We start from the raw sequence: 27,999 nt of genomic DNA, 5'->3' as shown, positions 1-27,999 counted from the left end.
CGATATCGAGATCATCCAAAAAGCATCACTTGTCCTGCAAACTCTTCTATAGCATCTCTCGGATACGCCTTGCACGGGGCACGGGCAGATCGTGTGAACTCCACACAGACAGCACCTGATGTCTGGAACCCAGTACTGACCCCTGCAAAACTGTGCCGCCCAAACCTACAGAGAACTTCCACAATGTGTTCAGGAGTCGTTAGAATGCTTTAGCCTGCTGTGTATGATCCCTGTGGTTGTTGAGAGCAATGGAAGAGGACACATTCTCTTGGAGCAGTGTGCAGTGGAGCACGCAGTAACTGAGGCAGAGTTTATTTCAGAAAGACTGTAACAGGACTCAAAACTGACTGCAGTAACCCCCCAATATAACTCAAACACCTGATCATCAAAGCTGGAATTGTAAGAAAGATCCTAGTCCTGTGTGCTTTCCCCAGTATCCCCACACTAAGAATGTAGTTATTGGTGCCCCAGGCTGAAGGTTTTCCGTGCTTGGACCCAGATACGGCCTGTCTGTTCCACGTGTCTGGCTGTGTGGGGATTTGGGTCTGGGGTTCATAGGACGTGATTAGATCCCAGTGTATGGAAGTAAAAGTGACTGAAAAGATTTCGCTGAATGTGGAGTTCTCTGATTATTTTAAAAGCTATCTTGGAATAAAAGTGGAAAACCTGACACATCACAAATCTCGGACGCAAGGCAGGGTACATCCTGCACAGAACAACAGTCCATCACAGGGCAGGCGACCTCCAGGGCCAGTTTTCCCAGTTTCCGTCCCGCCTGGAGGGAAACCCACATGAACATTTCGTGGAGCTGTCGTCGTCCGCTACACGCCGTCTCAGTGGAAGGGTAGAGCTCATGGGCGTGCAGTAGGGGGCGCTCTTCCACCCACACTAGATTGCACACCCCAGCGGAGAAAGGGAGGGACAGCTCTGCAGCGGAGACTTCCCCAGTCTTCACGGTCACACTGCTGACAATCTCTCGACAACACCGGAACAGGCCAAATTCAACGGCCACAAACCGCGAAAACAGACGCATCGCTTAGCAAGTAGCAAAGAACAATGAAACATACCGTAGTCACGTAGGCTCATCCAGGTCAGTGTCCCTCTTAAAAAAGGAGGGCGTAATTATTAAATTTGTTTTTCATGTGCTACAAGTATCCGCAAAGGCATTTAAAAGTTTCTAATAATAAAGCTTATACTAATATAGCGCTTTTCTGGACACTCCACTCAAAGCTCTTTACAGGTAATGGCGTCTCCCCACCTGGATGATGTTCCAGTCTGCTCACACACACCAGCTCTCAGTGGGGAGGAGAGCTGAGTGATGAAGCCAGTTCAGAGAGGGAGGTTATTAGGAGGACATGATTGGTAAAGGCCAGGGGGAAATTTGACCAGGACTCCAGGCTAACACCCCTACTCTTTTTGAGAAACACTCTTGGATTTTTAATGACCGCAGAGAGTCAAGATCTTGGTTTTACATCTCGTCCAAAGGATGAGGCCTTTTTACAGCATAGTGTCCCCGTGACTATAGTGGGACATTAGGACCCACACAGACTGCAGGGTGAGCGCCCCCTGCTGGTCTCACTAACACCTCTTCCAGCAGCAACCTCAGCTTTCTCATGAGTCTCCCATCCAGGTACTGACCAGGTTCACAACTGCTGAGCTTCAGTGGGCTGCCAGCTTTGTGCTGCAGGGTGATGCAGCTGTTGGTAATTATAATTAACATTATAATCTGGACATTATAGTTCTGTAACTAACACATTACAGGCATCCAGCATACACCACAGGAAACATTTTAAATTCCTGAATCTGCTGATAAAGTGGCTGATAACATTTCATTTCTTCCTGTTTTTTAAAGAATTCTCCTAAACCAACTTTAAAAATTATTTAAAATATATATTAAATATTTGTTACATACAGTATATTGAATATGTTAAACATACATCTGTTTTCTAACCACTTTATCCAGTACAGGGTCACGAGGGAGCCGGAACCTATCCCAGCAAGCACCAGGAACAAGGCAGGGTACACCCTGGATGGGACAACAGAGCCAAATTTCCTAGAAGCTAATTAATGAACCAGCATGTCTTTGGACTCACCCCTTTGTGGAGGAAACCAGAGTGCCCAGAGGAAACCGACAAAAACAGAGGAGAACATGCAAACTCCACCCAGAGAGCACCCCAGGTCAGGAATTAAGCCCAGCAATGCTAACAGTTTGCTAGTGGTTAACAGCATTCAATGTTATCCACTCAACGCACAGAGCACATTATAAAAAAAACACAACTTTAAAACACACCCATTCCAGACAGGCCACCGGCACCCCATTGGTCTCCCGTCACCCACCAAATGTCCTAAAATACAGCAGTCCTGCAGTCCTGTCCTCTGTGTAGTTCTGTGGAGTCGCTCAGGTGATTCCTCTCTGGTCCTGGCTGTCCCAGACAACATGGTTCCCTTCCGCTCCTCCCTCCTTGATTTCTCCGAGTCCAATGTCAGGTAGGGGGGAGGAAGATGACGCTGCAGTCTTCCTCAGCTGCTCCCTGTAGAGGCCCTGGTGTCTGGGTCCAGTGCTCTGATCTGTCCCGCAAACCCTCCTGCTTCCAAAAACTGTTTTTTAACAAAGCCTCTTGACTCTCCTCCCGCAGTGGGGGGTCTGAGTAGGCACTCCTGTGATACTTCCTGTGGAGCACCTACAGGACACAGCTGTACACAGATGGCCGGGTGTACTGATGCGATGTTCCACTGCGTCCAGTCCCTCTGTTACAATCCCAGCATCCCACCACCAGAGGGCACCCCAACCTCTAGGGCCTACTTCATCTGTGCAGCAGAGGCGCAGAGCAAGCAGACGGCAGTAGCCAATCCCTGCTTGCCCAGTGTCCCTACCTCACCACGCCTCCCCTCCTCAAACCTATTTAAACCCCGCTCTGTGTGCAACTTGTGTTGTTTTCAGCTCCTTGAGCTCTTGGTCAAACCCTTGCTGAATTTTCCCTGGACTCCTTGCTAGGCTTCTGGATTTTGGATTGTGTCTCTGGCGCTACTGGCTTTTGACTTTGGACTTTTGACTTCGCTCGCCTCTTGACCCTGGCCTTGGAATTCCCTTATTTACTGGTTTAGGATTGTGGACACCCCTGAATGGTGTGGTGCTAGCCCTGTGCTCTTGGCAGAGGGCCCTTGATCAGGGCAGGAAATGCACAGGATCAGACAGGAAGCTGAACCTACATTAGGGTGTCACTGGCCCATCAGTGTCATTTTAATGTCCACGCAGCCCTGACCCGCTCTGTGACACTTCTGCAGCACGTCTGTGTTTTTCTAATTTAAATGACAGAGAGGTGCAGTTAGATTGTTTTAGCCCTGCTGGTTTAGCCTCTGTCGATCACTCACAGCTGAAGGCTGCTGTAGAGAAGAGTGATTTTGATTTTTAAGAAGTTTTTCTTTGCACAAATAAATACTGATAATCGCATAATAGAAAGCTTAACACGAATATATATACTACACACAGTATATATGAACACATCTCATTATGTTTAGACAAGGTCACAGTTACATAGCAACAATTTCTCTGGTGCAGGTGCAAGTTTTCAAGTAATTTTGCGTCATTTCAAAAACAGGACAAATCCCGTCGTTTACCTTTACATGATCATCTATATCACGGATTCCTGAGGTACTGTCCTGTACCCTCTGTTTCCCACAGCTTTTCTGCTTCCTGCCTCCCTTCTCTCCACAGATCTCTGAGGTGATAGTTCTCTCGGGTGATGAACGGGGCCAGGCTACCTGCTGCCTTGACTGATGACTTATGGAGGCTTAATTTTAGAGGAACCTGTGGGATCTCCGCCTTGCGGCGACCCTGTACAGACAGCAGGGTGAACTCGCGTCTTGCGGTGGATTGTGACTGAGATGGCGGCAGTCGAGAGCCGAAAGGCTCCGAGTGACTCAGAATTACGAGCAAGCGGAGGCCGGGTTTAGTCGGGGGTACAGGACTGGTCAGTCAGCACACCAGCCCCGTGACTGTGGGGCGCCCGATCCGCCCCCAAATAGTCCAGGCAGCCGAGTGAGAGTGAAAGTAAAGAGGAGGATAGCCGAGGAGAGGAGTGGGCTTGCGGGGAAGGATGTCCTGCATGACGTCATGAAGAGCTGCGCTTCACCAGCCGGGCGGGAAATAGCGGAGCGCCGAGACTGAGGCTGACTGGTACTAGGGATCAGGTGAGAGACACCGCGTTTAAAGAGCTCGGGAACAGCAGGATTTCCAGTCTTGGTTGCCTGGGAGGCTAAATTTGGTCGTTGGGTTTTTAAGCAAAAGGAAATCTCCCATAGAAACAAGAACTCGCGGTCGAAGACGATCAGTGCGCAGGTGTCGGGTTCGCCGCAAGCTGGAACACGCGAGAGTGCTGCCCGTGTAACAATACAGGAGCCGCTATAAAACTATTAATTCCGAATGGCGAGGTCACTCTGTTTAAGGAAAAGTCATTTTAGGACTCTGTATTGGCTAATGCTAGAATTCCTGGCAGTGAAAATATTTCTGATTATGTAATATCCTCTAAAAGAAACCGTTTTTCATCTGATAATTTGCCAGGAAACGACAGGTTACAGTTCACCCAATCACTAGTCTCATTTTGAAAAAGAGGTTGATCTTCCAAAACGGAATTTCCTTTTGCAAACCTGTTGCATGATTATCATCCAATCGTGTTCTATCGGTTTTCTTATTATAACTCGCACCCCTGTACATTACAATCATATCCATTAAACTTACTCAGCTTTTGCAAAGTTTCTTTTGTTTCTAGGCTTCCTGTCTCTACTATTTGTTAGTTTAGTCATCTAACTTAGGAAATAAAGTGTAATACAATACCATTTTTATTTCAAAGACCTCGAGTGATTCTATGTCTTTATGAGTACCTCTATTTTTATTCAATGTTTTGTAATTTCAACATATTGTAATTCAGCTCTTTGCAGGTTTTGCCAACTTCTGACCAATTAAACCACTATCAGTAACACAACCTGACCAAGCAGGGTGTTCCACTGAACCAATCAGAGTGTCTTTGTCATTCAGATATGAAGCGTGACCAATCAGAACATCTCTTTCTGATGCTGCTGTCCCTCGGCTCTTCAGCCTTGGAATCAGGTAAAATTAAAAACAAAGATTTTGGAAACACAAACATTTTATTACAGCCAGACCTGTCTTTTTAGCATCATTCATGATGCTTGTCAGTGTATTTGATAGCTAGTGACTCAATGAGAGCTTCAGGTCAATTTGCTGGTTCTTGATAGGGTATCAACTTGACAAATGTGGCTGGGTAGCTTGTTCCTGACTCCCAAACCCCCCTGCATCAAGAAACATTTTAATACCTAAAGTTGCTGAATGCGGGGCTGCCTTGGTACACATTGGTGAGCATTGCTGCCTCCCAATGGGGCTCTGGGTTCAGTTCCTGGCTTGCTATCTGCATTAAGTTTGTATGTTCTCCCTGTGTTTTTGTGGGAGTCCTCTGGCAGGTAGATAGCTTGACTTCTGGGTTAATTGGTCCTGGTGTTAGACCATTGCGGGGCTGACGGACCGCCTGACGTCCCATCCAGGGTGTATCCTGCCTTGTGCCTGTTGCTTACTGATACAGCCTCCTGCTCTGCTTTGACCCCTTACTGGATAAAGCAGTAAGACAATGGATAACCCAATTAACCTACCAGAATCTCCTTTGACAGTGGCAGGAAACCCATGTTAACACAGGGAGAACTTACAAACTCCACACAGATAGTCCTCCTGGTCTGGAAATGAACCCAAACTTTGCATGGAGGGTATGCCAACCACTGTGCCACTTTTTAGAGTTAGATTTAAATTTTAAAGCAATATTAAAAGGACTGATGAAACTCCCTTAATCGGTGAAAGTGTATCCATAATATTGACACATTAAGAGAAGCTAGAGAGCAGAGAAATAAGAGGTTTATCTTAATGCCCCACTCTGACTGTAGAGTATCAGATCCTCAGTTTGCAAGGTCAGAGCTGGCCTGGGTGAGAGAGGGACAGAATGACTCCTGCATTAGATCGCAGACCTCCTAGTATGAAGGGGATCAGAGCAAATACTGAGCCAAGAGGACACCCCTTAACCATCAGTCCTCTTCCTTCTGAAAGAAGGGGAGAAATGAAATGAATGAAGTGAGCAGAAATACTAGTAAATCAGAAAATACTCAACGAAGGCGGTCAAAACTCTATATTGTATCAAGAATTTGGCCTGTGAAACTCAAGCCAGTTGTGATGTTTCTCTTTCAGAGAGGTTCCTGGTTGTTGGTCCTGCTGGTCCTGTTGTGGTGTCCCCTGGTGAAGACACTGTCCTGCCCTGTTCCCTCTCACCCAGCATCAGCGCTGTGAACCTGGAGATCAGGTGGTTTCGAGAGGATTACAATGATCATGTGTGTTTGTACCAAAACCACATGTATGTCCCTCGGAGCACAGACTCGTCCTACAATGGGAGGGCGGACCTTTTCCTGCAGAAGATCACTGAAGGCAACGTGTCCTTAAACCTGAGAGCTGTGATTCCTTCTGATGATGGACCCTATAAGTGTATGGTAGTGTCTTCACCGTATTATGAAGAAGCTGTTATTAATGTGCGTGTTACAGGTGAGTGGATATTATTGGGCTTTTGAAGATCATCAATCCCAACATCAGTGTTCTGTATTTCCAGTCTTCCAGTTTTCTGCCTGATGTTTATGACATCTAGAATGAGATGCTGATCCCACAATGCACAACATCCACTAAACGCTTGCCTTTTTACCTTTGCATTGGGCTTTCAATGCAAATATGTGCAATACACAACCATCCATTTTCTAGCAGCTTTATCCAATTCAGTATTGCAGGGGAGCTGGAGCCCATACAGTTAAGCAACAAACGCAAGGCAGGGTACAACCTTGACAGGACACCAGTCCACCAAAGGACACACACGGACACTCACACCAGGGCTGGTTTTCCCACAAGCCATTTAACCTAGAAGCTAATTAACTTTAGCAAACAGAAGAAACCCACGTAAACATTGGGAGACCACACAAACTCCACACAGATAGCACTCCAGGATCTGACCCCAGCACTGTGCGGTAGCAGTACTAACCACTGTGGCACCACATCCGACAACAGAGCTGTACTGTTGTTTCACAAAAATCAACACCTCACCCTCCACAAAAATGCAGAATGGACACTCCAGTTACACACAATTTTACAATAAACAAAACCTAAATCATTTAAGTGTAAGCTTGAAATACAATTCCAAAGAACATTTATAGCCTTTTTCCCAGCTGGTTACATTTTTCATCTCACAATTGCTGAAAGCCAAACTCAAGGGACTTGCTTTAAAGGGTCAGAAAGAGGCTTGCGTTGTGTCATACTTTTAATAGCTTAAACATCTGTGTTGTGACGAATCCACAGCCCTGGGCTCCCAGCCCTCAGTGTCTCTCCACTCCCCTGGAGGAGGTCAGACCCAGCTGCTGTGCAGGTCAGAGGGCTGGTTCCCTGCACCTGCAGTGATCTGGACAGACAGGGATGGACATGATGTGACCTCACTGTCCAGCAGCACAGTGGAGAAGGACAGTCAGGGGCTCCTCAGTGTCAGCAGCTACATCCCAGTCCAGCAGGAGTCCAACATCTTCTCCTGTCTGGTCAGAAGTGCTCTGCCTAAACCAGACTGGGGATCTCAGCTCCACATACCCAGTGAGTATTAAAGATATTTGTCACAAGTGTATAAGGTTAAAGAAACAATTAGAATTGAGATAGAGGACCGTCTATATGTCAATCAGTCTTAATTCAGTATTTTTATAGTTCTTTGAAGAGTAAAGGTCATAGTGCATACAATATACTATATTTATATATAATGTTTAATGGATAGAGAACAGAGGAGAGGTGATGTGGTCAGTGGACCTAAAGGATCTGTATTCGGATAGCTGCTCTTCCTCATTTATTTTGGTGAATCTGGTGAACTAGTGAAGTTTGCCAATGATTTCAAAAGAAGGGTTATTAAACACCGTGTAAACTGCAACGAAATTCAGACTTAGAACGCAAGACCAGGTGAACACCCGGTGTAAGTCATTTAATATAGACAAGTAAAGAGTGTTGCATGCAGGAAGCCAAAACATGAATTACATTCTATTGATACAAAATTAATTGAGCTCAGTTATTTAAAAGAGTGGTTATGTGGATGGGTCTGAGACAATTAAAAACATGTGAAATGTTAGGAACATGGATAAATCTTAAATCTAGTTTAAATTAGGCAACGTTATGTTCAATTGTCCAATGACTGTATTTCACCGATTGGCAGACAGTTGTTTTTGTTGGAGAAGGGAAAGTGTTGTAAGTGAAAGGGCTGTTCTCCCATTCCTGCTGTAAGGTGAGAATGATCTGGAGATTCTGGATGAACTGTGATTTGAGATTTAATGGTTTATTTTGAAATGTTGTTGTCTAGAGACATCAAGTGGCTTAAATCTGAGAAAAAGGCCAAGAGCAGACCTTGCATGTGAAAACTGGTATTTTAATATTCCACCCAGTAACTCATGTGCTTGCAATTCTGCATTTGTGGGTTTTGCCTTCCTTTATCTTTGTCCCTGGATTCATTCTGGGGAATCCAGGCGTCTAGCGATCTGTGTGTCAGTTCCTGTGGGATCACATTCCTGTGCTGTTTTCCAGGAGACTTTTTCCCTGGACCCTCTGGATGGATGGTGGCTCTCTGTGTAACAGCAGCTGTGACTGTAGCAGCATCAGCACTTCTGGTGATCCAGTGGAGGAGAATGGACAGTATGTGCTCATTAGAGATGTGTGTCTGAATGTCTGTGTCAGGAGGGGTTTAAACACCACTGTATGACAGTTCACAATCAGCACAGGACACCCTGCTCTTGAGAACAGGCATCAAAACATCAGGTCAGGAGATCATCTTCTCAGAATGGGTTGCAGTGGGAGTTTTACAGTGTGGGCTGTGTTTCTATCAGTCAGAACCAGTACTGGCCCATAACAATTGTTTTAGATACAGAACACGTCCCAGTTTGAAGCCCCTCAGGAATTCTTCCATGAACATCTCTGGGCAAACAATGAACATCTCATCCTTTCCTCTGCTCTAGAAGTTCACAATGTCACTTCCTTGATCCCTGAAAGACTCCAAGAACAATTTACCGTTCTCTAGTTTTTTACAACAGTGAACTGCTTGTATTCAGTGAAGTCCCTTCTCGTCACAGTTTTGAAGAAACGCAATATTTAAAAAAGTGATCACTTTACTCTTCGCAAGTTGCTTTATTGGAAACCTGTTACTATTGAAAATGTCAGATACAAAAGAGGGCTTTAGCATTGTAAAAATGTCTATTTGTGTTTGGTGTATATTGAACATAAAACAAAACATCACTGCCAAAATTCAAGAAATGTATAAAGTACCTTAACGGGTATGCTAAAGTTATCCTTAATCAGCATGACATAAGAAAATTAATTATGCAGAGTAACATTTGTCAACAGTAGTAGGGAGAAGCTCAGAACTACAAGTCTTAGTGACTATTTCTGTTATTTACAGAAGAGAGACACTGAGGGTTTCTGAACTATATTATATCAGTGTGACTTTAAACGCCTGTATCAGTGCAGGAGTCTGTATCCGTGTTACTGACTCTTTCTGTTTCTTACAGGGGAGAAGACGCAGTGGGAATCTAAATGTAAGTGATTCAGTAGAGCGGGCATTCAGAATTGTCTGTATGGTAGCTCTGCAGTAGCGCAACACATTGTACAATATTGGTTTGTGCTGTTGTAGGCCAATACTAAAACCAGTAACTTGAACAAAGGTACCTTCAGGATTTTGCTTTTCTACTCTTCGCAGTGATTAAAAGAAGTGTCTTTTTAAAATAGTGCCCAGTTTTTTATTGATGTTATTCTATTATTATTATAGCTACGTTTGGTAGAATATGAAATCAGTTTGGTTACCACTGATCTCTGTGACATTGACTTGTCTGATTCACATTTCATTATTCGCAGGTAAAACCTTAGTGCTTCTTAGACACCTGGGTAAGTCCTGTTCATTGATTCCTGTAAGATTAAAGGAACCACGAATGAAAACGCACAGCTCATAGGCAGCTTGAATTCACTGAATATAAACCTTTGTTTTCGCTGAGCTGTATGTTGTTCGATGTGCTCTGCTGCACTGATTCTTAACTTGTTACACTAAGCTGTGTTGTACTTTGCTGTACTCTACTGTAATACATGTACATAAAGGTTACAAATGAGCCTGTGTGGTAGTTAGTATTTAATTCAATTCATCCGATCATTTGACTGCTTCTTAAAAGCTTCTAAGCTATTAGCTTCATGAAGATGGCTTGGCAGCTTGTTCCACACTCCCACAACTCCCTCTTTGTGTAAAGAAGAGCCTCCTGTTCTCAGTTTTAAGTGCATCTGAGTTTCTGCTTGTGCTGCCTGGTTCGCGTTTCACTGTTCGTGCGGAAGAAAGTTGCAAGAGTGACTGAGAAAAGTAAGTTATCATCTAGAAGAAACTAGTCAGTTTGGTAGAAGGTGTGGTGCACATTTAAAAGCAAAGAGTACTGCCTTGAAAAGAATATAAGAAAAACCATGTATCGGAGACAGCAGAAATGTTCAGAGAGGATGTGATGGCTGGAAGAGACAGAGATGGACCAAGAGGAGGAGTGGGCAAATGTACAGCTTCAGAGGCAGTGAACATCTCCCAAAGGATTTGGTCTTGAGAATCCAAACAGGACAAAGAAGAAAAATAATGTTGATAAAACCGCTGTTGCCTCAGTTAGGGGCGTGGACGTTTGCCAAGATGACTGGGACATTGAACGGATCATCTGTAACTGCTACAAAGATGTCGTCTGAGGTCACTGCTGATGTTGTGAAAGGTACAGCCTCTTGCACGAGTATGGTTACCCCCTGGGCCTTTGCCTGAATATCAGAGAAGAAAAGCTGCCCCACCTAACTCCTACAGCAAGCAGTGTTGCAAGATGACATTTATATCAGGTATGTGAACTCAATCATGACAGAGTCTAAGACGAATGTTCTGCTCAACAGACGTCATAGCATCCTTAGAGAACTGGTGTCAGTACTTCACACAAAGGGTGGTGGGAGTGTGGAACAAGCTGTCCAGCTGTGCTGTTGATGCCAATACCCTGACTTCTCTCAAGAAATGACTGAAGTAGATCCTGCGCTCTTTCAAAAGGGCCAGATGCGCTGAATGGCCACTCGTTTGTAACCTTTGATCTGATAAAAGGATTTGAAAACCGATGGATGAATGTTCTTAAGATCCTCTTCTTCCTTCTTACAGGAGCCGGGGGGAACATTCCTACTCAAGGTAGACAGGCTGTGCAGAAAAGCACAACTGACGCTCATGAGCATTTTCTCCACTATTCATTTCTTACAAATGTAGAGTCCAACCAATCAAGGCTCCCTTTCTTGAATGTTTTGCAAAATACTTTTTGCATAAGAATCTGTCTTTGGGAATGAAATACTCCATTATAGTAGGAGGGAACACTTAAATTGGAGTTAAAGGGTGTTTCCCAGGCCAGGGGTAATATCTGGGGTATTTTGCCTCAATAAGACTATTTCAAGCCCTCGGTAGTGTCAGAGCAGACAGGTCCCTTCACTAAAGCCGAGAAACTGTGACATCGTTCAGCTCAAGACTGAAGAGACAGTTGGGTTTTTAGCTACGAGTTATGCCTTCCTCCCAGGACAGGGGGGTAATTCTGACCTGCTCAGACAGGGTTGTCTTGGCACACGAACCCCAGAACTCCCTGGAGTGTTACTCAGAACAGCTCAAACATGTCAAAGCTTGTCTTGGTTTCTAGGGGACGGCTGTTTATTTCTCCTATAAAGGGTGTCTCCCTGGGGCAGGGGTAATAACGTTATGGTCTCCTCTCCCTGGGGCAGGGGTAATAGTTCTGGGGTGTGTCTCTTCTGCCCAGCTGGTTTTCACACATGGCCCTGTTCAGTAAGTGACACCACAGTGTGTTTCAGTAAGAAGGACACTGCAGTGTCCATATTATTACACTGTTTCAGGTTGGTTAGCATGGGGTGGGGTATTTACCTGTGATACAGAAGTCCTCTTCACAGTACAGGGTGTGTGTGATTCTACACTGATAGACCCTCCTGTGGAATGAGTTGGCGATCGACACAGAATCAGTGTGACATATCAGTGGATTATACTGTCTTGTCGGCTTCGGGGTCAGGCTGCAGTTTGCCTTCTTGACTAATTACTTCTTGAAATTAATTCATCATGTAAAATGGCACTTACGTTAAAATCTCATATTTAACATTTCATTCCCACAGCTGATGTGACACTGGACCCTGGTACAGCTCATATTGCACTCACCCTGTCCGAGGATGGCAAGAGAGTGAGACTGGGAAAGGAGCAGGATCTCTCTGACAACGCCCAGAGATTTAATTACTGGCTCTGTGGCGTGAGCAGGGAGGCCTTCTCCTCAGGGAGACACTACTGGGAGGTGGAGGTGAATGACGACTGGTCAATAGGAGTGAGCAGAGAGTCTGCAGAGAGGAAAGGGGGGTTCAGCTTTGATCCCCAAGGGGGATACTGGGCTCTGTATTCCGGCTATTCTGGTTTCTCTGCTCTCACTGACCCTGTGACCCGTCTCCCCCTCAGTCTGCAGCCCAGGACAGTGGGGGTGTGTGTGGATATTGAGGAGAGGAAGGTCTCCTTTTACGCAGTGGAGTCCAGGGTTCACATCTTCACGTTCACTGACATGGTCCTCAATCAGGGGGAGAAGATCTATCCTGTCTTCAGGACCCGTGATCGTTGTAAAGACCTTGTGCTGCTGCCTCCTGTCCGCTGTGGAGATTAAACACGTCACTGACTCACGAAGACAATTCATGGACATCTTTGTGGGAGTACCGATGGAATCACAGCTTTATGAATATGGAGAGACTCTACCATCAAGGGCAGTTTCCTGGGGGTGGGGGTGATGGATTGGGACAGGTTGGAAGATGTCTAGCCATGAAAGGCTCTGCCCTGGTTTGCCAACTGGACATGTGAATAAACAGGTAGATCTGGTCAGTAGGGCAGTGGAATGAGGCTACTCCAATTCTTACTAAAGACCTGGGTAAGAAAGGTCAGCATCGAAGGGCAAGGTTGTCTCCACTTTTCTATCGGCCCACGAGCCCTGAGAAGCAGCTTGTGACCAGTACCAGGGTGAATAATTTCAGCTGGCTCTCCTGCAGCACTGTCCTACTCGGCCTGTTGTATTGGAGCAGCTCAGGTCTCAATCTGCCCTGGGTGCCAGCTTTTCTGCGGCGTTTGTGGCTCACCCTGAATTGGTCTTGGCTCTTGGAGCTGAAAAAACAGGTTTGCATTTTGTACATGGTTGGGAGGGAATAGTTTTCATTCTGCGAGCCAATTTAGTTTTTTCCTCTGCGAAAGAGTTTAACAGACAAGTTAGCAGTTAGCTGGGTACGGATAGGGCACGTTCAGACTCGTGAGACGTGAATAATGAGTGTGCTCCATTCCTCATGTTTCTAATAGGACCGTCTGGTTTTATGATAAATATTTTGTTATGATGTTGATACGATAATTATTTTGTTATAAATTATTTTTATAAGGTTGGTACCACTAACATAAAACTACTTTTGTGTTTTGAATTTAGTTTTTTATTCCTGAGAAACTTTTCAGGGTTTTAGACCGCTGTTAATGAAATGTGTTAAGTACCTTTGTTAAAGCGATATTCCTCAACTGGGTACTGCAGTCTCAATTTCACAGACTGGTTATTAAATCTCGGTAATAAAATAAATTAATTGATTAAGGTAGCCGCAGTAGGACGGCATCGTCTTTTGAACGACGGGATACAGATGTCATTTTGGACGTGAGATTTCGACGCCGTTTCCAGCCACGGTGAAATCTGAAGTACTTCTGTTGGCCGACCCGTGAAATGAAGCAGAAAATGAGGTCCTGGAAACCGCGATTCATAGACGTGTCCAAAAAAAAAAAGTGATAAATTCAGTTTTGAATTACAACACTTCTGAATTCCTAATCGAATTTAGGTTACCTTTGACAATGTCTACTTAGCGAATATTTTGGACTTAAAGGTTAAAAGTTAAGAAAAGCCCGCTGTAGTAGTCCACACTCTTCCAGAGTCTAAAACTCTTCCAGAGTAAAACTGCTGAGAAAGAAGGAACATCTGACAACCTCCATTATAGCTATTCATGGCAATACAACGGTCTTAGACAAGTCAAATACCATCCGTTCGTTTTCTAACCGCTTATTCCTGAACAGGGTCGTGGGGGGGGCCGGAGCCTATCCGGGCAAGGAGCGCACTGAACATGACACCCGTCCGTCGCTGTACACCCTCAGACGCGGACACACACTAGGGTCGAAGTCAATGAACCCACACAGATAGCACCCCAGGAACTGGACCTAGGGCAGCAATGCCCACCCGTGCGCCAATGTGCCGCCCTAGACCAATACGACTACTTTATACTGTGTGTATATATATATAACATGGCTTCAGTGACATTTGTTGCAAAATACCATTTGCTCATATTGGCATCATGGCCCGGAGGGTGTGTACGCGGTGTGTTTTTCATAAAGCTGCTTTTCTTCGGCTCAATTTTTCAAAAACCAGTCCCACAGGTTTCAGCGTCACCTGCCGCTCGGTCAATAACTTCTGCAGCACTTTTTCACCCCGCTGGTTTCGCCTCTGTTGATCACTCACAGCTGAAGGCTGCTGTAGAGAAGCCCGGGAAGAGCAGCTGATCTGAAGAGGCTTAAATTTAGGGGAACCTGTGGGATCTCCGCCCTGCGGCGACCCTGTACAGACAGCAGGGTGAACTCGCGTCTAGCGGTGGATTGTGACTGAGATGGCGGCAGTCGAGAGCCGAAAGGCTCCGAGTGACTCAGGACCATGAGCATGCGGAGGCCGGGTTTAGGCGGGGGAACAGGACTGGTCAGTCAGCGTGACTGTGGGGCGCCCGATCCGCCCCAAATAGTCCAGGCAGCCGAGTGAGAGTGAAAGTAAAGAGAGAAGTTATAGCCGAGGAGAGGAGTGGGCTTGCGGGGAAGGATGTCCTGCATGACGTCATGAAGAGCTGCGCTTCACCAGCCGGGCTGGAAATAGCGGAGCGCCGAGACTGAGTCTGACTGCTACTAGGGATCAGGTGAGAGACACCGCGTTTAAAGAGCTCGGGAACAGCAGGCTGTTTATTTCCAGTCTTGGTTGCCTACGCAACGACGGGGAGGATAAATGTGGTCGTTAGATTGTAAGTAGAAGGCAGTCCCACAGACACACCTGCGGTCGAAGACGATCAGTGCGCAGGTGTCGGGTTTGCCGCAAACTGGAACACGCGAGAGTGCTGCCCGTGTAACAATACAGGAGCCGCTATAAAGCGATTAATTCTGAATGGCGAGGTCACTCTGTTTAAGGAAAAGTCATTTCAGGACTCTGTATTGGCTAATGCTAGAATTCCTGGCAGTGAAAATATTTCTGATTATGTAATATCCTCTAAAAGCAAACAGTTTTTCATCTGATAATTTGCAAGGAAACGGCAGGTTCACCCAACCACTAGTCTCATATATTGTAAAAGAGGTTGATCTTCCAAAACCTTCACCCTCTTCTGACCTCTTCTGCTCTTCTGCATGATTATATCACCAAATCGTGCTCTCTGTTCAGTTTCTTTATTTGTTCTCTGTCTTAACTGTACATTACAATCATATCCTTTCAACTTACTCAGCTTTTGTAAAGTTTCTTTTGTTTCCAGCCTTCCGATCTCTACTGTGCAATAAAATTTAGCCTCTGTCTCTGGGGTGCTATTTCGGAACATGTGATGAATTTCACAGATTTGTTTTGTTACAGTATTTAAATTAGGAAATAAAGTGTAATACAATACCATTTTGATTGCAAAGACCTCGAGTGATTCTATGTCTTTATGAGTACCTCTATTTTTATTCAATGTTTTGTCATTTCAACATACTGTAATTCAGCTCTTTGCAGGTTTTGCCAACTTCTGACCAATTAAACCACTATCAGTAACACAGCCTGACCAAGCAGGATGTTCCACTGAACCAATCAGAGTGTCTTTGTCATTCAGAGATGAAGCGTGACCAATCAGAACATCTCTTTCTGATGCTGCTGTTCCTCCGCTCTTCAGCCTCAGGTAAATCTTTATTTTTTTAATATCGAAAATATTTCAGTCAGACTTCTTGATTACTTCCCTTAATCTAAAGACATGCTGGTCATTTACTATAGTAATTATGATAATCATTTTAGTACAATATTGCAAGAAAAGCCAAACCTAAATCAGTGAAAGTGTATCCATAATATTGGGACATTTAGAGAAGCTAGAGAGCAGAGAAATAAGAGCTTTATCTTAATGCCCCACTCTGACTGTAGAGTATCAGATCCTCAGTTTGCAAGGTCAGAGCTCTTCAATGCCTGAGGTCAGAGCTGGCCTGGGTGAGAGAGGGACAGAATGACTCAAAGATTTTGCCTGTGAAACTCAAGCCAGTTGTGACGTTTCTCTTTCAGAGAGGTTCCTGGTTGTTGGTCCTGCTGCTCCTGTTGTGGTGTCCCCTGGTGAAGACGCTGTCCTGCCCTGTTCCCTCTCACCCAGCATCAGCGCTGTGAACCTGGAGATCAGGTGGTTTCGAGAGGATTACAATGATCATGTGTGTTTGTACCAAAACCACATGTATGTCCCTCAGAGCACAGACTCGTCCTACAATGGGAGGGCGGACCTTTTCCTGCAGAAGATCTCTGAAGGCAATGTGTCCTTAAACCTGAGAGCTGTGATTCCTTCTGATGATGGACCCTATAAGTGTATGGTAGTGTCTTCACCGTATTATGAAGAAGCTGTTATTAATGTGCGTGTTACAGGTGAGTGGATATTATAGAGCTTTTGCAGATCATCAATCCCAACATCAGTGTTCTGTATTTCCAGTCTTGGTTTTCTGCCTGATGTTTATGACATCTAGAATGAGCCAGAATGACTTCAGACTGCAGGAGGAAACCTTAGCAAACAGAAGAAACCCATATAAACATTGGAAGAACATGCAAACTCCACACAGATACCACTCCAGGATTTGAACCCAGCACTGTGCAGTACCAATACTTACCATTGTGGCACCACATCCAACAACAGAGCTGTCCTGTTGTTTCACAAAAATCAACACCTACTCTCCCACACAGACAAAAATGCAGAATGGACGCTCCAATTACACACAATTTTACATTTGTCATTCTGTTAATTAGCTTAACTAAATTAGCTGTTCATTCTTTACATCCTCGACAGAGAAGTGTTTAGATCAAACAGCAACAATTATCAATCAACAAAACATTAACCATTTAAAGTAAGTGTAAAGGAACGAGTAATAGGTTTATTCCAGGCTGAAAAGAGAAGACAGAAAACAACGTTTCAGCTGTGAAGCCTTCTTCAGGTGTGAGCAAGTGTATGATAAGTAAAGTAAGTGTAAGATTGCAATACAGTTACAAAGGACATTTATAGCCCTTTTCCCAGCTGGTTACATTTTTCTTCTCACAATTGCTGAAAGCCAAACTCAAGGGACTTGCTTTAAAGGGTCAGAAAGAGGCTTGTGTTGTGTCATACTTTTAATAACTTAAACATCTGTGTTGGGACGAATCCACAGCCCTGGGCTCCCAGCCCTCAGTGTCTCTCCACTCCCCTGGAGGAGGTCAGACCCAGCTGCTGTGCAGGTCAGAGGGCTGGTTCCCTGCACCTGCAGTGATCTGGACAGACAGGGATGGACATGATGTGACCTCACTGTCCAGAACCACAGTGGACAGAGACAGTCAGGGGTTCCTCAGTGTCAGCAGCTACATCCCAGTCCAGCAGGAGTCCAACATCTTCTCCTGTCTGGTCAGAAGTGCTCTGCCTAAACCAGACTGGAGATCTCAGCTCCACATACCCAGTGAGTATTAAAGATATTTGTCACAAGTGTATAAGGTTAAGGAAACAATTAGAATTGAGATAGAGGACCGTCTATATGTCAATCAGTCTTAATTCAGTATTTTTATAGTTCTTTGAAGAGTAAAGGTCATAGTGCATGCAATATACTATATTTGGATGTAAGTATATTTATGTAAAAATATTTTAAATGTTTCATGGATAGAGAACAGAGGAGAGGTGATGTGGTCAGTGGGCCTAAAGGATCTGTATTCGGATAGCTGCTCTTCCTCATTTATTTTGATGAATCTGGTGAACTAGTGAAGTTTGGCAGTTATTTCAAAAGAGGAGGGTTATTAAACACCGTGTACACTGCAAGGAAATTCAGACTTAGAACGCAAGACCAGGTGAACACCCGGTGTAAGTCATTTAATATAGACAAGTAAAGAGTGTTGCATGCAGGAAGCCAAAACATGAATTACATTCTATTGATACAAAATGGGGAAACATTTCTTTGAGCTCAGTTATTTAAGGGTGGTTAAGTGGGTCTGAAAAAGGTAGCAATTAAAAGGCACGTAGAACGTCAGGATTCATAGTTAGATCTTACATTTTAATTAGGCAATGTTACAGGACAGGAATAACCAGATACATTCCCACGCTTCAAAGAAACTCCTGCCTTAAAGGCTAGAGGAGTGGCAATTTCTTAGTCCTGAATAGAGAAGACTGCAGCTCTAGAGATGACCAATTCTGGTGTGTCGAGTCCTCAAAGCCTCTGATTAAGTCAAGGCAGCAGACTGACTCTGAATGCGTGACATGTGCGTTTAAGGACAGCGATGGAAAATCTGCCGGTCACAATGACGAATCTGATCATCCGCACTGTCATCATCCCATGACCTTTCTTGTTATTTTTGGGAAATCCCCTCTGGGATCTCGGAGGGAATCCTTCCTCAGCCTTACCCCTCTCCACTCCACCCACCTTATCAGTAGTCGAAATGTTTGTGCTAATGATCCTTACATTCATGTGATTGGCTTTTAAGAGATTCTTATAGCATACTGTATTTCTTGGTTTCTTAATCATCTACTTTTCATTTCCCTTTCCCTTGAATTTCCAAAGGGGCGGAGTAACCTTACTCGATAGCTGGGCTGGATGGGTTTGGTTTCCTTTTTGTCCTCTCTGGACTAGAAATAGTCGGAAGCTGTGGCTGACTTTCCCTTAGCTGGCCTCCTGGGCCCTCTAACAGAGCTGCCTGTGACGGTGACTGGATGAGCACCATCCTCTGTGCGAGATCAGCTTCACGCTGAATAGTTGGGTAAACCATGGTTTTGAAACTGACATCCACATACATTTTGAGCCACATACTGTAAAGTGACACAGTTGTTGTAGCCCGAGTTGCTTTTTGTGAGGAATTTTCATTTTCAATTTTAAAACACATGTTGAGGCAAGGAAAGTAAAACCCATTGGTGGAAAATCCGGGGCAGGAAAAGTGCATCACGAAATACAGTGTAGAGTTGGAGTTCAGTTCGTCGCTTTATAGAGCAGTGCTGCTTCATGGATGGCAGTGTTCCAGGCTGATTCTGTGGGACAGGATACGGAGCAACAGAGCTGTGGATCTGACACCTTATTAGCACGCAGGCAGACAAGTTGTCTTTAAAATACTTCGGCCAAAATAAACGTTTCATCTGGTGTGCCAAGTTCTTAGATATGAAAATATTCCTGTACTACAGTACCTTGCAAAATTATTCGCCTCCTTTTCAATAATCTCCCATGATGTGGAATCACTGATCTACATAATTAGACAAGCATTACTAATCAGCTAATTTAGGTGTTGAATTGTTTTCTGTGCACGGCGGCACAGTGCTGGCGCCCTGGGGTCTGCATGTTCTCCCTGCGTTCGCGTGGGTTTCCTACCACAGTCCAGAGGCATCCTGGAGGGTTGACTGGCGGCTTTAAAGTTGTCCCTGTTGCGAGTGTGTGTGTGTGTGCCCGCCCATTCCGTGCAGGGTGTGCCCAGCCTGGAGTCTGTTGCCAGCTGGAACAGACTCCTGCTCCTCCGTGACTTTGTATTGGATAAAGTGGTTACAAACTGGCTGAATAAACATCTGAAATTCAACAAAATACATCATCAGAGGGGAGTGAATACTTTTGCCTGGGACTGTACACCCAATCTGGGGACTGGCTAATGTATTAAAGTCTCTACCCCTGCGATGGGTATGACTGGGACAGGGTTCATGCTGTAAATAAGTTCCTTCTCTGTGACTGAAACCAACTTTGCCTCAGTGGAGGCGTTTTGACATCGTTGCATCAGAGGATAAGAGTGCAAGGGGGTTTCACAAGGAAGTCCATGGGCGAGAAGTCATGAGCAAAGTCTTAGATTTAAAAAGAAAGAGGCGCTTGAAAGAGAGTACCGTTGTGGCAAATCCTGGAATAAGCAGAGGCCATCATGGATAAATATCAATTTTGAAACTGATAAATTAATATATCAGGGTCACAACACTCTACTTGGCTAACGCTTTTATCCAAGACATTCTAATATTAGCACCCATTTATAAAGTTGGGTATTTGGTGGAGTTTGTATATTATCTCCATATTTTGTAAGGTGGGCTGAATATCAGCCCATGTGTGAGTGTCTGTGTGCCTGCGATGGTCTGGCTTCCCAGACAGGCTGTAATCCTGCGCTGTGCCCCTTGGGGTCCCCTATGGCCCTGTATTGTATGAAGTGGTTTGAAACTGGAACAGCTCACAGGAGGCACTGTTCAGGGTACAGTGACTCACCTGGGATCCAGAACCCTGACCACAGCTCCACACCGCTGTCCTGGGTGTCACCTATGGGAGACAAACAAAGGACTGGGGGCCAGTTATTAAGCCAGACTTATACCAGTTGAGAGAATTTAGTTTATTCCATATCTGTAAAATTTGAAATAATGTGGACTGAAATTAATTAATATTTTTGGTTTTTGTTGGGGAAGGGGAAAGCTTGTCAGTGGAAGGGCTGTTCTCCCATTCCTGCTGTAAGGTGAGAATGATCTGGGGATTCTGGATGAACTGTGATTTGAGATTTAATGGTTTATTTTGAAATGTTGTTGTCTAGAGACATCAAGTGGCTTAAATCTGAGAAAAAGGCCAAGAGCAGACCGTGCATGTGAAAACTGGTCTTTTAATATTACGCCCAGTAACTCATGTGCTTGCAATTCTGCATTTGTGGGTTGTGCCTTCCTTTATCTTTGTCCCTGGATTCATTTTGGGGAATCCAGGCGTCTAGCGATCTGTGTTTCAGTTCCTGTGGGATCCTATTCCTCTGCTGTTTTCCAGGAGACTTTTTCCCTGGACCCTCTGGATGGATGGTGGCTCTCTGTGTAACAGCAGCTCTGACTGTAGCAGCGTCAGCACTTCTGGTGATCCAGTGGAGGAGAATGGACAGTATGTGCTCATTAGAGATGTATGTCTGAATGTCTGTGTGAGGAGGGGTTTAAACACCACTGTATGACAGTTCATGTAGTCTTGAGAACAGGGGTTTGTGTACAAAGACCAGGTCAGGAGATCATCTTCTCAGAATTTACTGCAGTGGGAGATCTACAGCATGGGCTGTGTTTCTATCAGTCAGAACCAGTACTGACCCTCACCAGCTGTCTTTATCATTACAGAACCAGCCCCTCTAGTGTTCAAGCAACTCTCTCACAGATGATCCTCACAGCTTTGACCTTATACTTGGTGAAAGTGTTAGTTTGAAACCCTTTGGAAATTCTTCTATGAATATCTCTGTAGAAACAGAACATCTGAGCTTTTCCTTTGTGAAGCTGCCCAACACTTCCTTATTCTTGTTTCTCACCTCCTGGGGAAACAGTGTTAATGTTTATTTTTGGCACAAGAGTAGTGAGTTCATTCACACCTTAGAAACAGAGTCTCAGTTACCTTGGCTCAGTCAGTCAGTAACAACAGACACATTATCGCTCATATAGGGCACCTTGTAGAATCCAATCACTGTTATTATAACTGGAAATGTGCGCTTATAAGTATATGTAGATACTGTTAAAATGGGGCGCTACAAAACTGGTGAAAATCAGGAATTGACCGAGCAGTTAAGTCAGTCAGGGAAATACTTAATCATAACCCTGACTTGTAAGTGATTTCTAGCAGTATACCCGAGTGGTTGGTATAATTAGAGGTTCTCTAGCACAGGTTTGTTGAGGAGAGCAATAATCCAGGCACACTTGGTTAAAACAAATATTTAGTAGAATGACAGGACACAAACTACACTACACACAACATACAACACACAAGTTACTTTATATACAGTATTTACAAACAAGGCGTTTCTGAGGCCTAACATTCTGGTCACCCAGAATACCCCAGACTGCTACCAAACATTAAACTCTCAATATGCCTACAGAGGCCACTCAAGAGATGAGCTGCCTTCTAACTAAACGAAAAGTAACCTGCAGTTAAATTGCTTTCTCTGCACCCTGGATGCCAGAAAATAAAGCCTATATCCCTATCCATAAAATGCACCCTAATCGGGAAAGATGTTTCTAACTGAGGTACCAGGAAACCCAAGTTCCCTAAAAACACAGAATAGCATGCTCTCTCTAACAAATACTTAGCCTCAGTCAGGTTTGATTTGGATGATTAAGAAGCAGGGGCTCTCGCCTGGAGCAAGCTTCAAGTCCCAACTCCTCTGGACTCCTCTCTCTTCTTTCTGTTGCTGCTTCTTCTTTCCTCCTCCTCTTGTGCTCTGAATGTGGTCTTATATTGTGTGTGTCTGTAGAGCTCCTTGACAATCATTAACCCACAACTTGCCTAGGTATACTAAGGTAAACTTATTACAGTTGTTTCTGCTCAAGGGACCTCAGCAAGCATCCTCTCCGCTTTGAAGATAGAAGTGTTTCTTCTTCCAAGTGTCACAAACCTTATCTAATATCTAAGAGACACTTCTCAGTCACCTAAGGCTGTAACAGTACACTTTGAAATAATTTGGAATATTAGGACTTACAAAGTACTGTTCTACTTTAATATGTACTATTTTATGACACCAAAGTAAGCATCTGGGAACTACACAGAAGCTCATCCCTATCAGAGACCCCAGTAGAGCTGATCCCTGGGTAGCACTTCCGCTGTGGTCTGCACTGTCTCACTGAGGCCATGCTGGAAGATCTACACAGGCTCTGTCTCCTTGTGTCACAGAGTGAGAGAGACAGTGTGAGCTGGTGAGAGCAGGCTGTTCCTCAGTACTGGCCTCAATCTCCTCGAAGCCCTGTCCTGTGTTGATCCGATCTGATGAGCTCCAACAGTGTGCCAGTGTTTGAGGAGCAGTGAAGTCAGAGCCCTCACACTCCACTGAATGCACCTCTCTAGACTGCGATCAACACAGGATCTTCACCAGCCTGTCTGATACAGCTGCTCGTTAATATATCAGAGTCACACACTCTACTGAACACACCTCTCTAGACTGCAGTCAGTACAGGATTTTCTCTCACAGTCTGATACAACTGCTGATTAATATATCAGGGTCACACACTCTACTGAACACACCTCTCCAGACTGCAGTCAGTACAGGACCTTCACCAGCATGTCTGATACAGCTGCTGGTTAATATATCAGAGTCACACACTCTACTGAACACACCTCTCTAGACTGCAGACAGTACAGGATCTTCTCTCACCCTCTCTGATACAACTGCTGATTAATATATCAGGGTCACACACTCTAATGAACACACCTCTCCAGACTGCAGTCAGTACAGGATCTTCGCCAGCCTGTCTGATACAGCTGGTACCCATGAAACAGCAGGATTCAGTTCAGATCTAATGGGAGCTTCACCTCACAAGCAGAAGGACTTTAACTCTGAATTTAGCTTCACAGTTCAGCAAAACATACCTGCTACTGTACACCTGGCTCACTCACTTTCTTTCTTGCTCAGACTGTAATATTAATGATCTCCATACAGGCTGGAGCTGAAGTTAGTCCTAGTGTTTTATTACTTTAATAAATGGTACTGTGAGTAGCAGCCCCTGTCAGATACTACTAGAGATAAAGGTACTATACAATAAATATCCCAAACATAGTATTTTCCCAATGCATTGCCAGATATAAAAGCATGCATAGAGTTTGACCCATCAGAAATGGCATTTAATTTGTTTGTAGATCAAGAGCCTTTTGAAGGCCAGTTAGTGCTGACACCAATACCCAGGCTTACTGACTCTCCTGTCTGCCTCTTCCAGATGAGGAAATACAGACGACGTGGAAAGGTGAGTAATCGTCTTCAGTAGGGACACCTTTGAAGGACACCTGTCTGAAACATTGTCATAAAAAGACTTAATTAGATGTTTTTAGAAAGGTTTGTCTATATATATGTTGTTAATTAGGTGATTCATATGTGCTGGAATAAGTTTGGACACTAAACAAGTTTAACTACGGCTGATCTGACTATATAATCTAACAAATGTTTTATTGTTTGCAGCCATTCCTGTCATCCTTACAGAACTGGGTGAGTGCTTGTTGGATAAAACGTCTTAAGAGTCATAGCCGGCAATCACCGTGTTTACTGTGTTGAGCTGTCCTTTGATGGACTGTGCTTCAGAACCTGCAGTGAAACGCTATCAGATGACACCAGTGGAAACTAGGAGGGAGTACCCTTATAACCAAGAATAGGAGGCACATCTGCACAAAAAGGGTGGTGGGAGTGTGGAACAAACCACCCAGCCATGTGGTCGGAGCTGACACCCTGGCTTCTTTCAGCAGCTAGATGAGATCCTCAGATCAATCAGTCACTAGCAACCAAATGTGCTGGTTTGGTTCCCCTAGTTTGTAACCTCTGTTTTTACAATTTACAGATGCTGTGAAGAATGCTCCTCTCCCCAAATCAGGTGTGTTACTCTAGGAAATGTACTTACTGGTATGGGAATACATTGGATTGGCCAGCGTTATCCTGGTTATAAATTTGGAATGGGCAGCTGCTTGCTTCATCACTGGTTAATAGATGAGACTGCAATGATAGAGGTGAGATTCAGAATCAGCTGTAGGAGTAGGTAGGTACTTTATTAATCCCATGTGGGAAATTAATGTGCTACAGCAGCCAGGCACAATCAGCACGGTACAGTACAAATGTAGTAATACAATAAATAGTTTTTAAAAAATGGAATAAAGAATTACAAACAAAACAGAAAAAGCACACACACACACAAAGTATGAATGTGCAGAACACAAGGAAGATGTAATACACAGTATAGCTATTGCACACTCCCAAGCGTATTGCACACAGTAGGTAACTACTGCAACTATTGCACAGTTGTAATAATAAGTAATAAATAATAAATAAATTGCCCATTCCACTTCCACGTATTGCCCTTCTATAAACCAGATGTAAACAGAGCACCAGTTGTTACAGAGGAATCATGCAGGATGGAGGATGCCAAGCAGAAACCTTTCCCACGTGTCCTCAGATTACAGTCCCTGTATTTAACACTATGGTGCACAGTGTGAGTCTGTGTTCACTGTGTGTCTGTATCTCTGTGTTCCAGTGTGTGTCTGTGATTAACAGTGTCTGTATCTCTGTGTTCAGTGTGTGTCTATGACCAACAGTGTGTGTATCTCTGTGTTCAGTGTGTGTCTGTGATTAACAGTGCCTGTATCTGTGTTCCAGAGTGGCAGTGGCTGTGCAGTGCTGCAGGTAGGTCTGTCTCCTGTTGAGGATGAAGACACAGTAAATATATGCGATTGTAACATGCAGAAGGGCAGTTTTAACCCCAACCCTGCCTCCCTTGGTGCACACTGATGAAATAGCAGCCTCAGAGACTCCCTCATTGCTGCCTGTCCATTAACTATCCACTGCTGGAGTGCATCCTCTTGATCAAACCAGCCTGTTGTCTTTCTATTTTAGACAATTATACTTACTAAATGGTCTTTCCTTTCCTCTTGTCCACTTTGCACGTTCAGGCCTCTGTACGTCTTCAGATTGTGGTTTCTTAGTTCGTGTTCTGTGTTCATTTCTTCTTCACCCCTTCATTCTCTGCATTCTGTGTGCTGATGTAGCCCTGCTACCAGAGTCTTGCGTGTAGTTTTATATAGCTCCATAAGTAGTGTTTCCTAATTCCTTCTCTCTCCATTCGTCTTTCTCTCTCTGCTTGCTCTTGTCTTCCCTATTGGAATTCTAAGAAAGCTGTTTTATTATTTTATAGTGCTTGAACGGATCTGAGTCTAAGATTAGTGTCACATCGCTTACACTTTATGCATGTAGTCTAAACTCTCCTTACCTAGATTACTGGTCCCACAGGAGAATGTTTTCTAATGTCAAATTTACTTACGTCCTTCATATCCACAAGCAGAGGGTGTAGTTTCTTTATTTCATATACAGTATGTGTATTCAGGTGCTTCCAGATTAGAATGGTTTTTAATGTTCGCCGTCCTGACGTCTCCCATTTATTCCCACAGCTGACGTGACCCTGGACCCCGACACAGCTCACCCTGAGCTCTCCCTGTCCGAGGACGGCAAGAGGGTGAGAGTGGGAGAGGAGCAGGATCTCCCGGACAACCCGGAGAGATTTGATTACACGTGGTGTGTGCTGAGCCGGGACGGCCTCGCCTGCGGGAGACACTACTGGGAGGTGGAGGGCAACGAGGACTGGAGAATAGGAGTGAGCAGAGAGTCTGCGCAGAGGAAAGGGAGGTTCGACTTCACTCCCAAAGGGGGTTACTGGGGTCTGGAATGCAACTCGTCTCCGGACTCTTTTCAGCTCTCTGCTCTCACTGACCCTGCGACGGATCTCCCCCTCAGTCTGCGGCCCAGGAGGCTGGGGGTGTGTGTGGATATCGAGGAGAGGAAGGTCTCCTTTTACATAGTGGAGTCCAGGACTCACATCTTCACGTTCACCGACATGGAGTTTAGTCAGGGGGAGAAGATCTATCCGTTTTTATATACCTGGGATTCAGATAAGGACCTTGTGCTGCTGCCTCCTGTCCACTGTGGAGATTAAAAACATCACTGACTCGTGAAAACAGACTGATTCACTCCCAGCTCTTGGATTATGATGAATAGTAATATAACGGCTATCCTTTATTCGGACTAGTAGTATTAAACTTAACTAAATTAAAACGCATTAAGTCGTCATTTGGAATCGTTAATACTCTTCTCTGAATCTGTGATGTTTCCTAAACTTTCTGTACCCAATGTTGGAAAAAAACATGGTTTCTAATACCTTATATTTATTTACTCTGCCAAAGAAAGCAGATTGAACACGATAGGGAGGATGTACACTGAGCCCACAAGTGCCTCTTCTTCTAAGCTGTTTTCTTCTGGTCTTCACAATGCATGCAGTAATTGTATTCTGTATCTGGACAAAGGAAAAGCTGCATTGTCAGCGGATGCATTTCTCTTGTTTAATATTAAAGAAAACTACATTGAATACAATTTCAGTTGATGTACAGAAAATGACATTGAACAGTCTCCAGAAACTAATGGATCGTAGTTTGGTTTCCACAAGTAAAGGTAGTGAAAAGAGTATGATGAATCATCAAAGCACTGCTTGTTCTCAAACACTTTTGTACAAATAAACTGAGACACACAAATACAAACCTGCCTTGGTTTTCATGTGTTTCTTGAACTGTGACTGCCTGGGAATGCTTGGAAAAAAAAAAGTCAAGTTACACTTAGTTGCTTACAATGAGTTATATCTTGTTATTATGTGTGGAAACAAGTAATTTAGTGTCTTACTCCTGTCCTGGGTAACGCATATTTATATGTACAGTATATACAATTCGAACTTGGACACTTTTTGCCTTAACATCCAATCAGAGTTAGAATTTTGGAGTGCTGCATTAACTTCTAGTTTTAATTCCATCTCGGACATCCACAACCTCCCTGAACGGAGTGGGGAAAAGAACGCAGATCTGTCAGATGTTATTTGAAAGGCGTCTGTGAAACCTGCGGGAGTCTGGCACTGAATGTCTGGAGTTGCCCACTCCTGCTTTAACGTAAATGTTAGCTGAGGCTGTGTCAAGGAGCTTCATGTCTCACCACATTTCGCCAACATTTAACCTGCACATTCAATTGATACTTAGACAGTACCTTCACCTGCACACCTAGCCTGTATTATCTCTTCAGCTGTCCTGATGGGGTGTTCATAGGATCTCGGTTGTTCTGATTTGAATTTTTGATTTAGAACATACTTAC

At 44.3% G+C, this 27,999-nt stretch overlaps 1 protein-coding gene across 4 annotated transcripts; it reads left to right on the top strand.

The window, feature by feature from the left end:
• The first annotated feature begins 4 nt into the window (after nucleotides 1–4).
• LOC107077283 (butyrophilin subfamily 1 member A1-like) lies at nucleotides 5–27,405 on the top strand. 4 transcript variants are annotated; one of them, XM_069188089.1, is made up of 11 exons: nucleotides 5–1,090; nucleotides 1,964–2,178; nucleotides 3,716–4,191; nucleotides 5,036–5,107; nucleotides 6,245–6,592; nucleotides 7,391–7,672; nucleotides 8,642–8,749; nucleotides 9,619–9,645; nucleotides 9,962–9,991; nucleotides 11,259–11,285; nucleotides 12,260–13,747. In XM_069188089.1, the coding sequence occupies exons 4-11, from the start codon at nucleotides 5,038–5,040 to the stop codon at nucleotides 12,787–12,789; spliced, it is 1,422 nt and encodes a 473-aa protein (XP_069044190.1). In that variant the 5' UTR covers nucleotides 5–1,090; nucleotides 1,964–2,178; nucleotides 3,716–4,191; nucleotides 5,036–5,037; the 3' UTR covers nucleotides 12,790–13,747. The 4 variants fall into 4 exon arrangements, with proteins under 4 accessions (XP_069044190.1, XP_069044188.1, XP_069044187.1 ...); XM_069188087.1 differs by lacking the exons at nucleotides 5–1,090; nucleotides 1,964–2,178; nucleotides 5,036–5,107; ... (5 more) ...; nucleotides 11,259–11,285; nucleotides 12,260–13,747 and adding exons at nucleotides 16,025–16,090; nucleotides 16,462–16,809; nucleotides 17,580–17,861; ... (4 more) ...; nucleotides 25,474–25,500; nucleotides 26,262–27,405 and having other exon boundaries at nucleotides 3,199–4,191; XM_069188086.1 differs by lacking the exons at nucleotides 5–1,090; nucleotides 1,964–2,178; nucleotides 3,716–4,191; ... (6 more) ...; nucleotides 11,259–11,285; nucleotides 12,260–13,747 and adding exons at nucleotides 14,533–15,094; nucleotides 16,025–16,090; nucleotides 16,462–16,809; ... (5 more) ...; nucleotides 25,474–25,500; nucleotides 26,262–27,405.
• The last annotated feature ends 594 nt before the right edge of the window (nucleotides 27,406–27,999 follow it).

Source organism: Lepisosteus oculatus, chromosome 4 (genome assembly GCF_040954835.1).
Source record: "Lepisosteus oculatus isolate fLepOcu1 chromosome 4, fLepOcu1.hap2, whole genome shotgun sequence".
Classification (NCBI taxonomy): Eukaryota; Metazoa; Chordata; class Actinopteri; order Semionotiformes; family Lepisosteidae; genus Lepisosteus; species Lepisosteus oculatus.
The sequence above is the reverse complement of the archived record's forward strand: the minus strand, read 5'-3'. Positions and strand labels throughout refer to the sequence as shown.

What these genes read in the sequence shown, in the direction of transcription:
- LOC107077283 (XM_069188087.1), top strand. Translation starts at nt 16,027, where the DNA reads ATGAAGCGTGACCAATCAGAACATCTCTTTCTGATGCTGCTGTTCCTC. An exon ending in TATTAATGTGCGTGTTACAG is followed by an intron (nt 16,810 to 17,579) that starts GTGAGTGGATAT and finishes ACGAATCCACAG; the next exon opens with CCCTGGGCTCCCAGCCCTCA. An exon ending in AATACAGACGACGTGGAAAG is followed by an intron (nt 24,080 to 24,291) that starts GTGAGTAATCGT and finishes TATTGTTTGCAG; the next exon opens with CCATTCCTGTCATCCTTACA.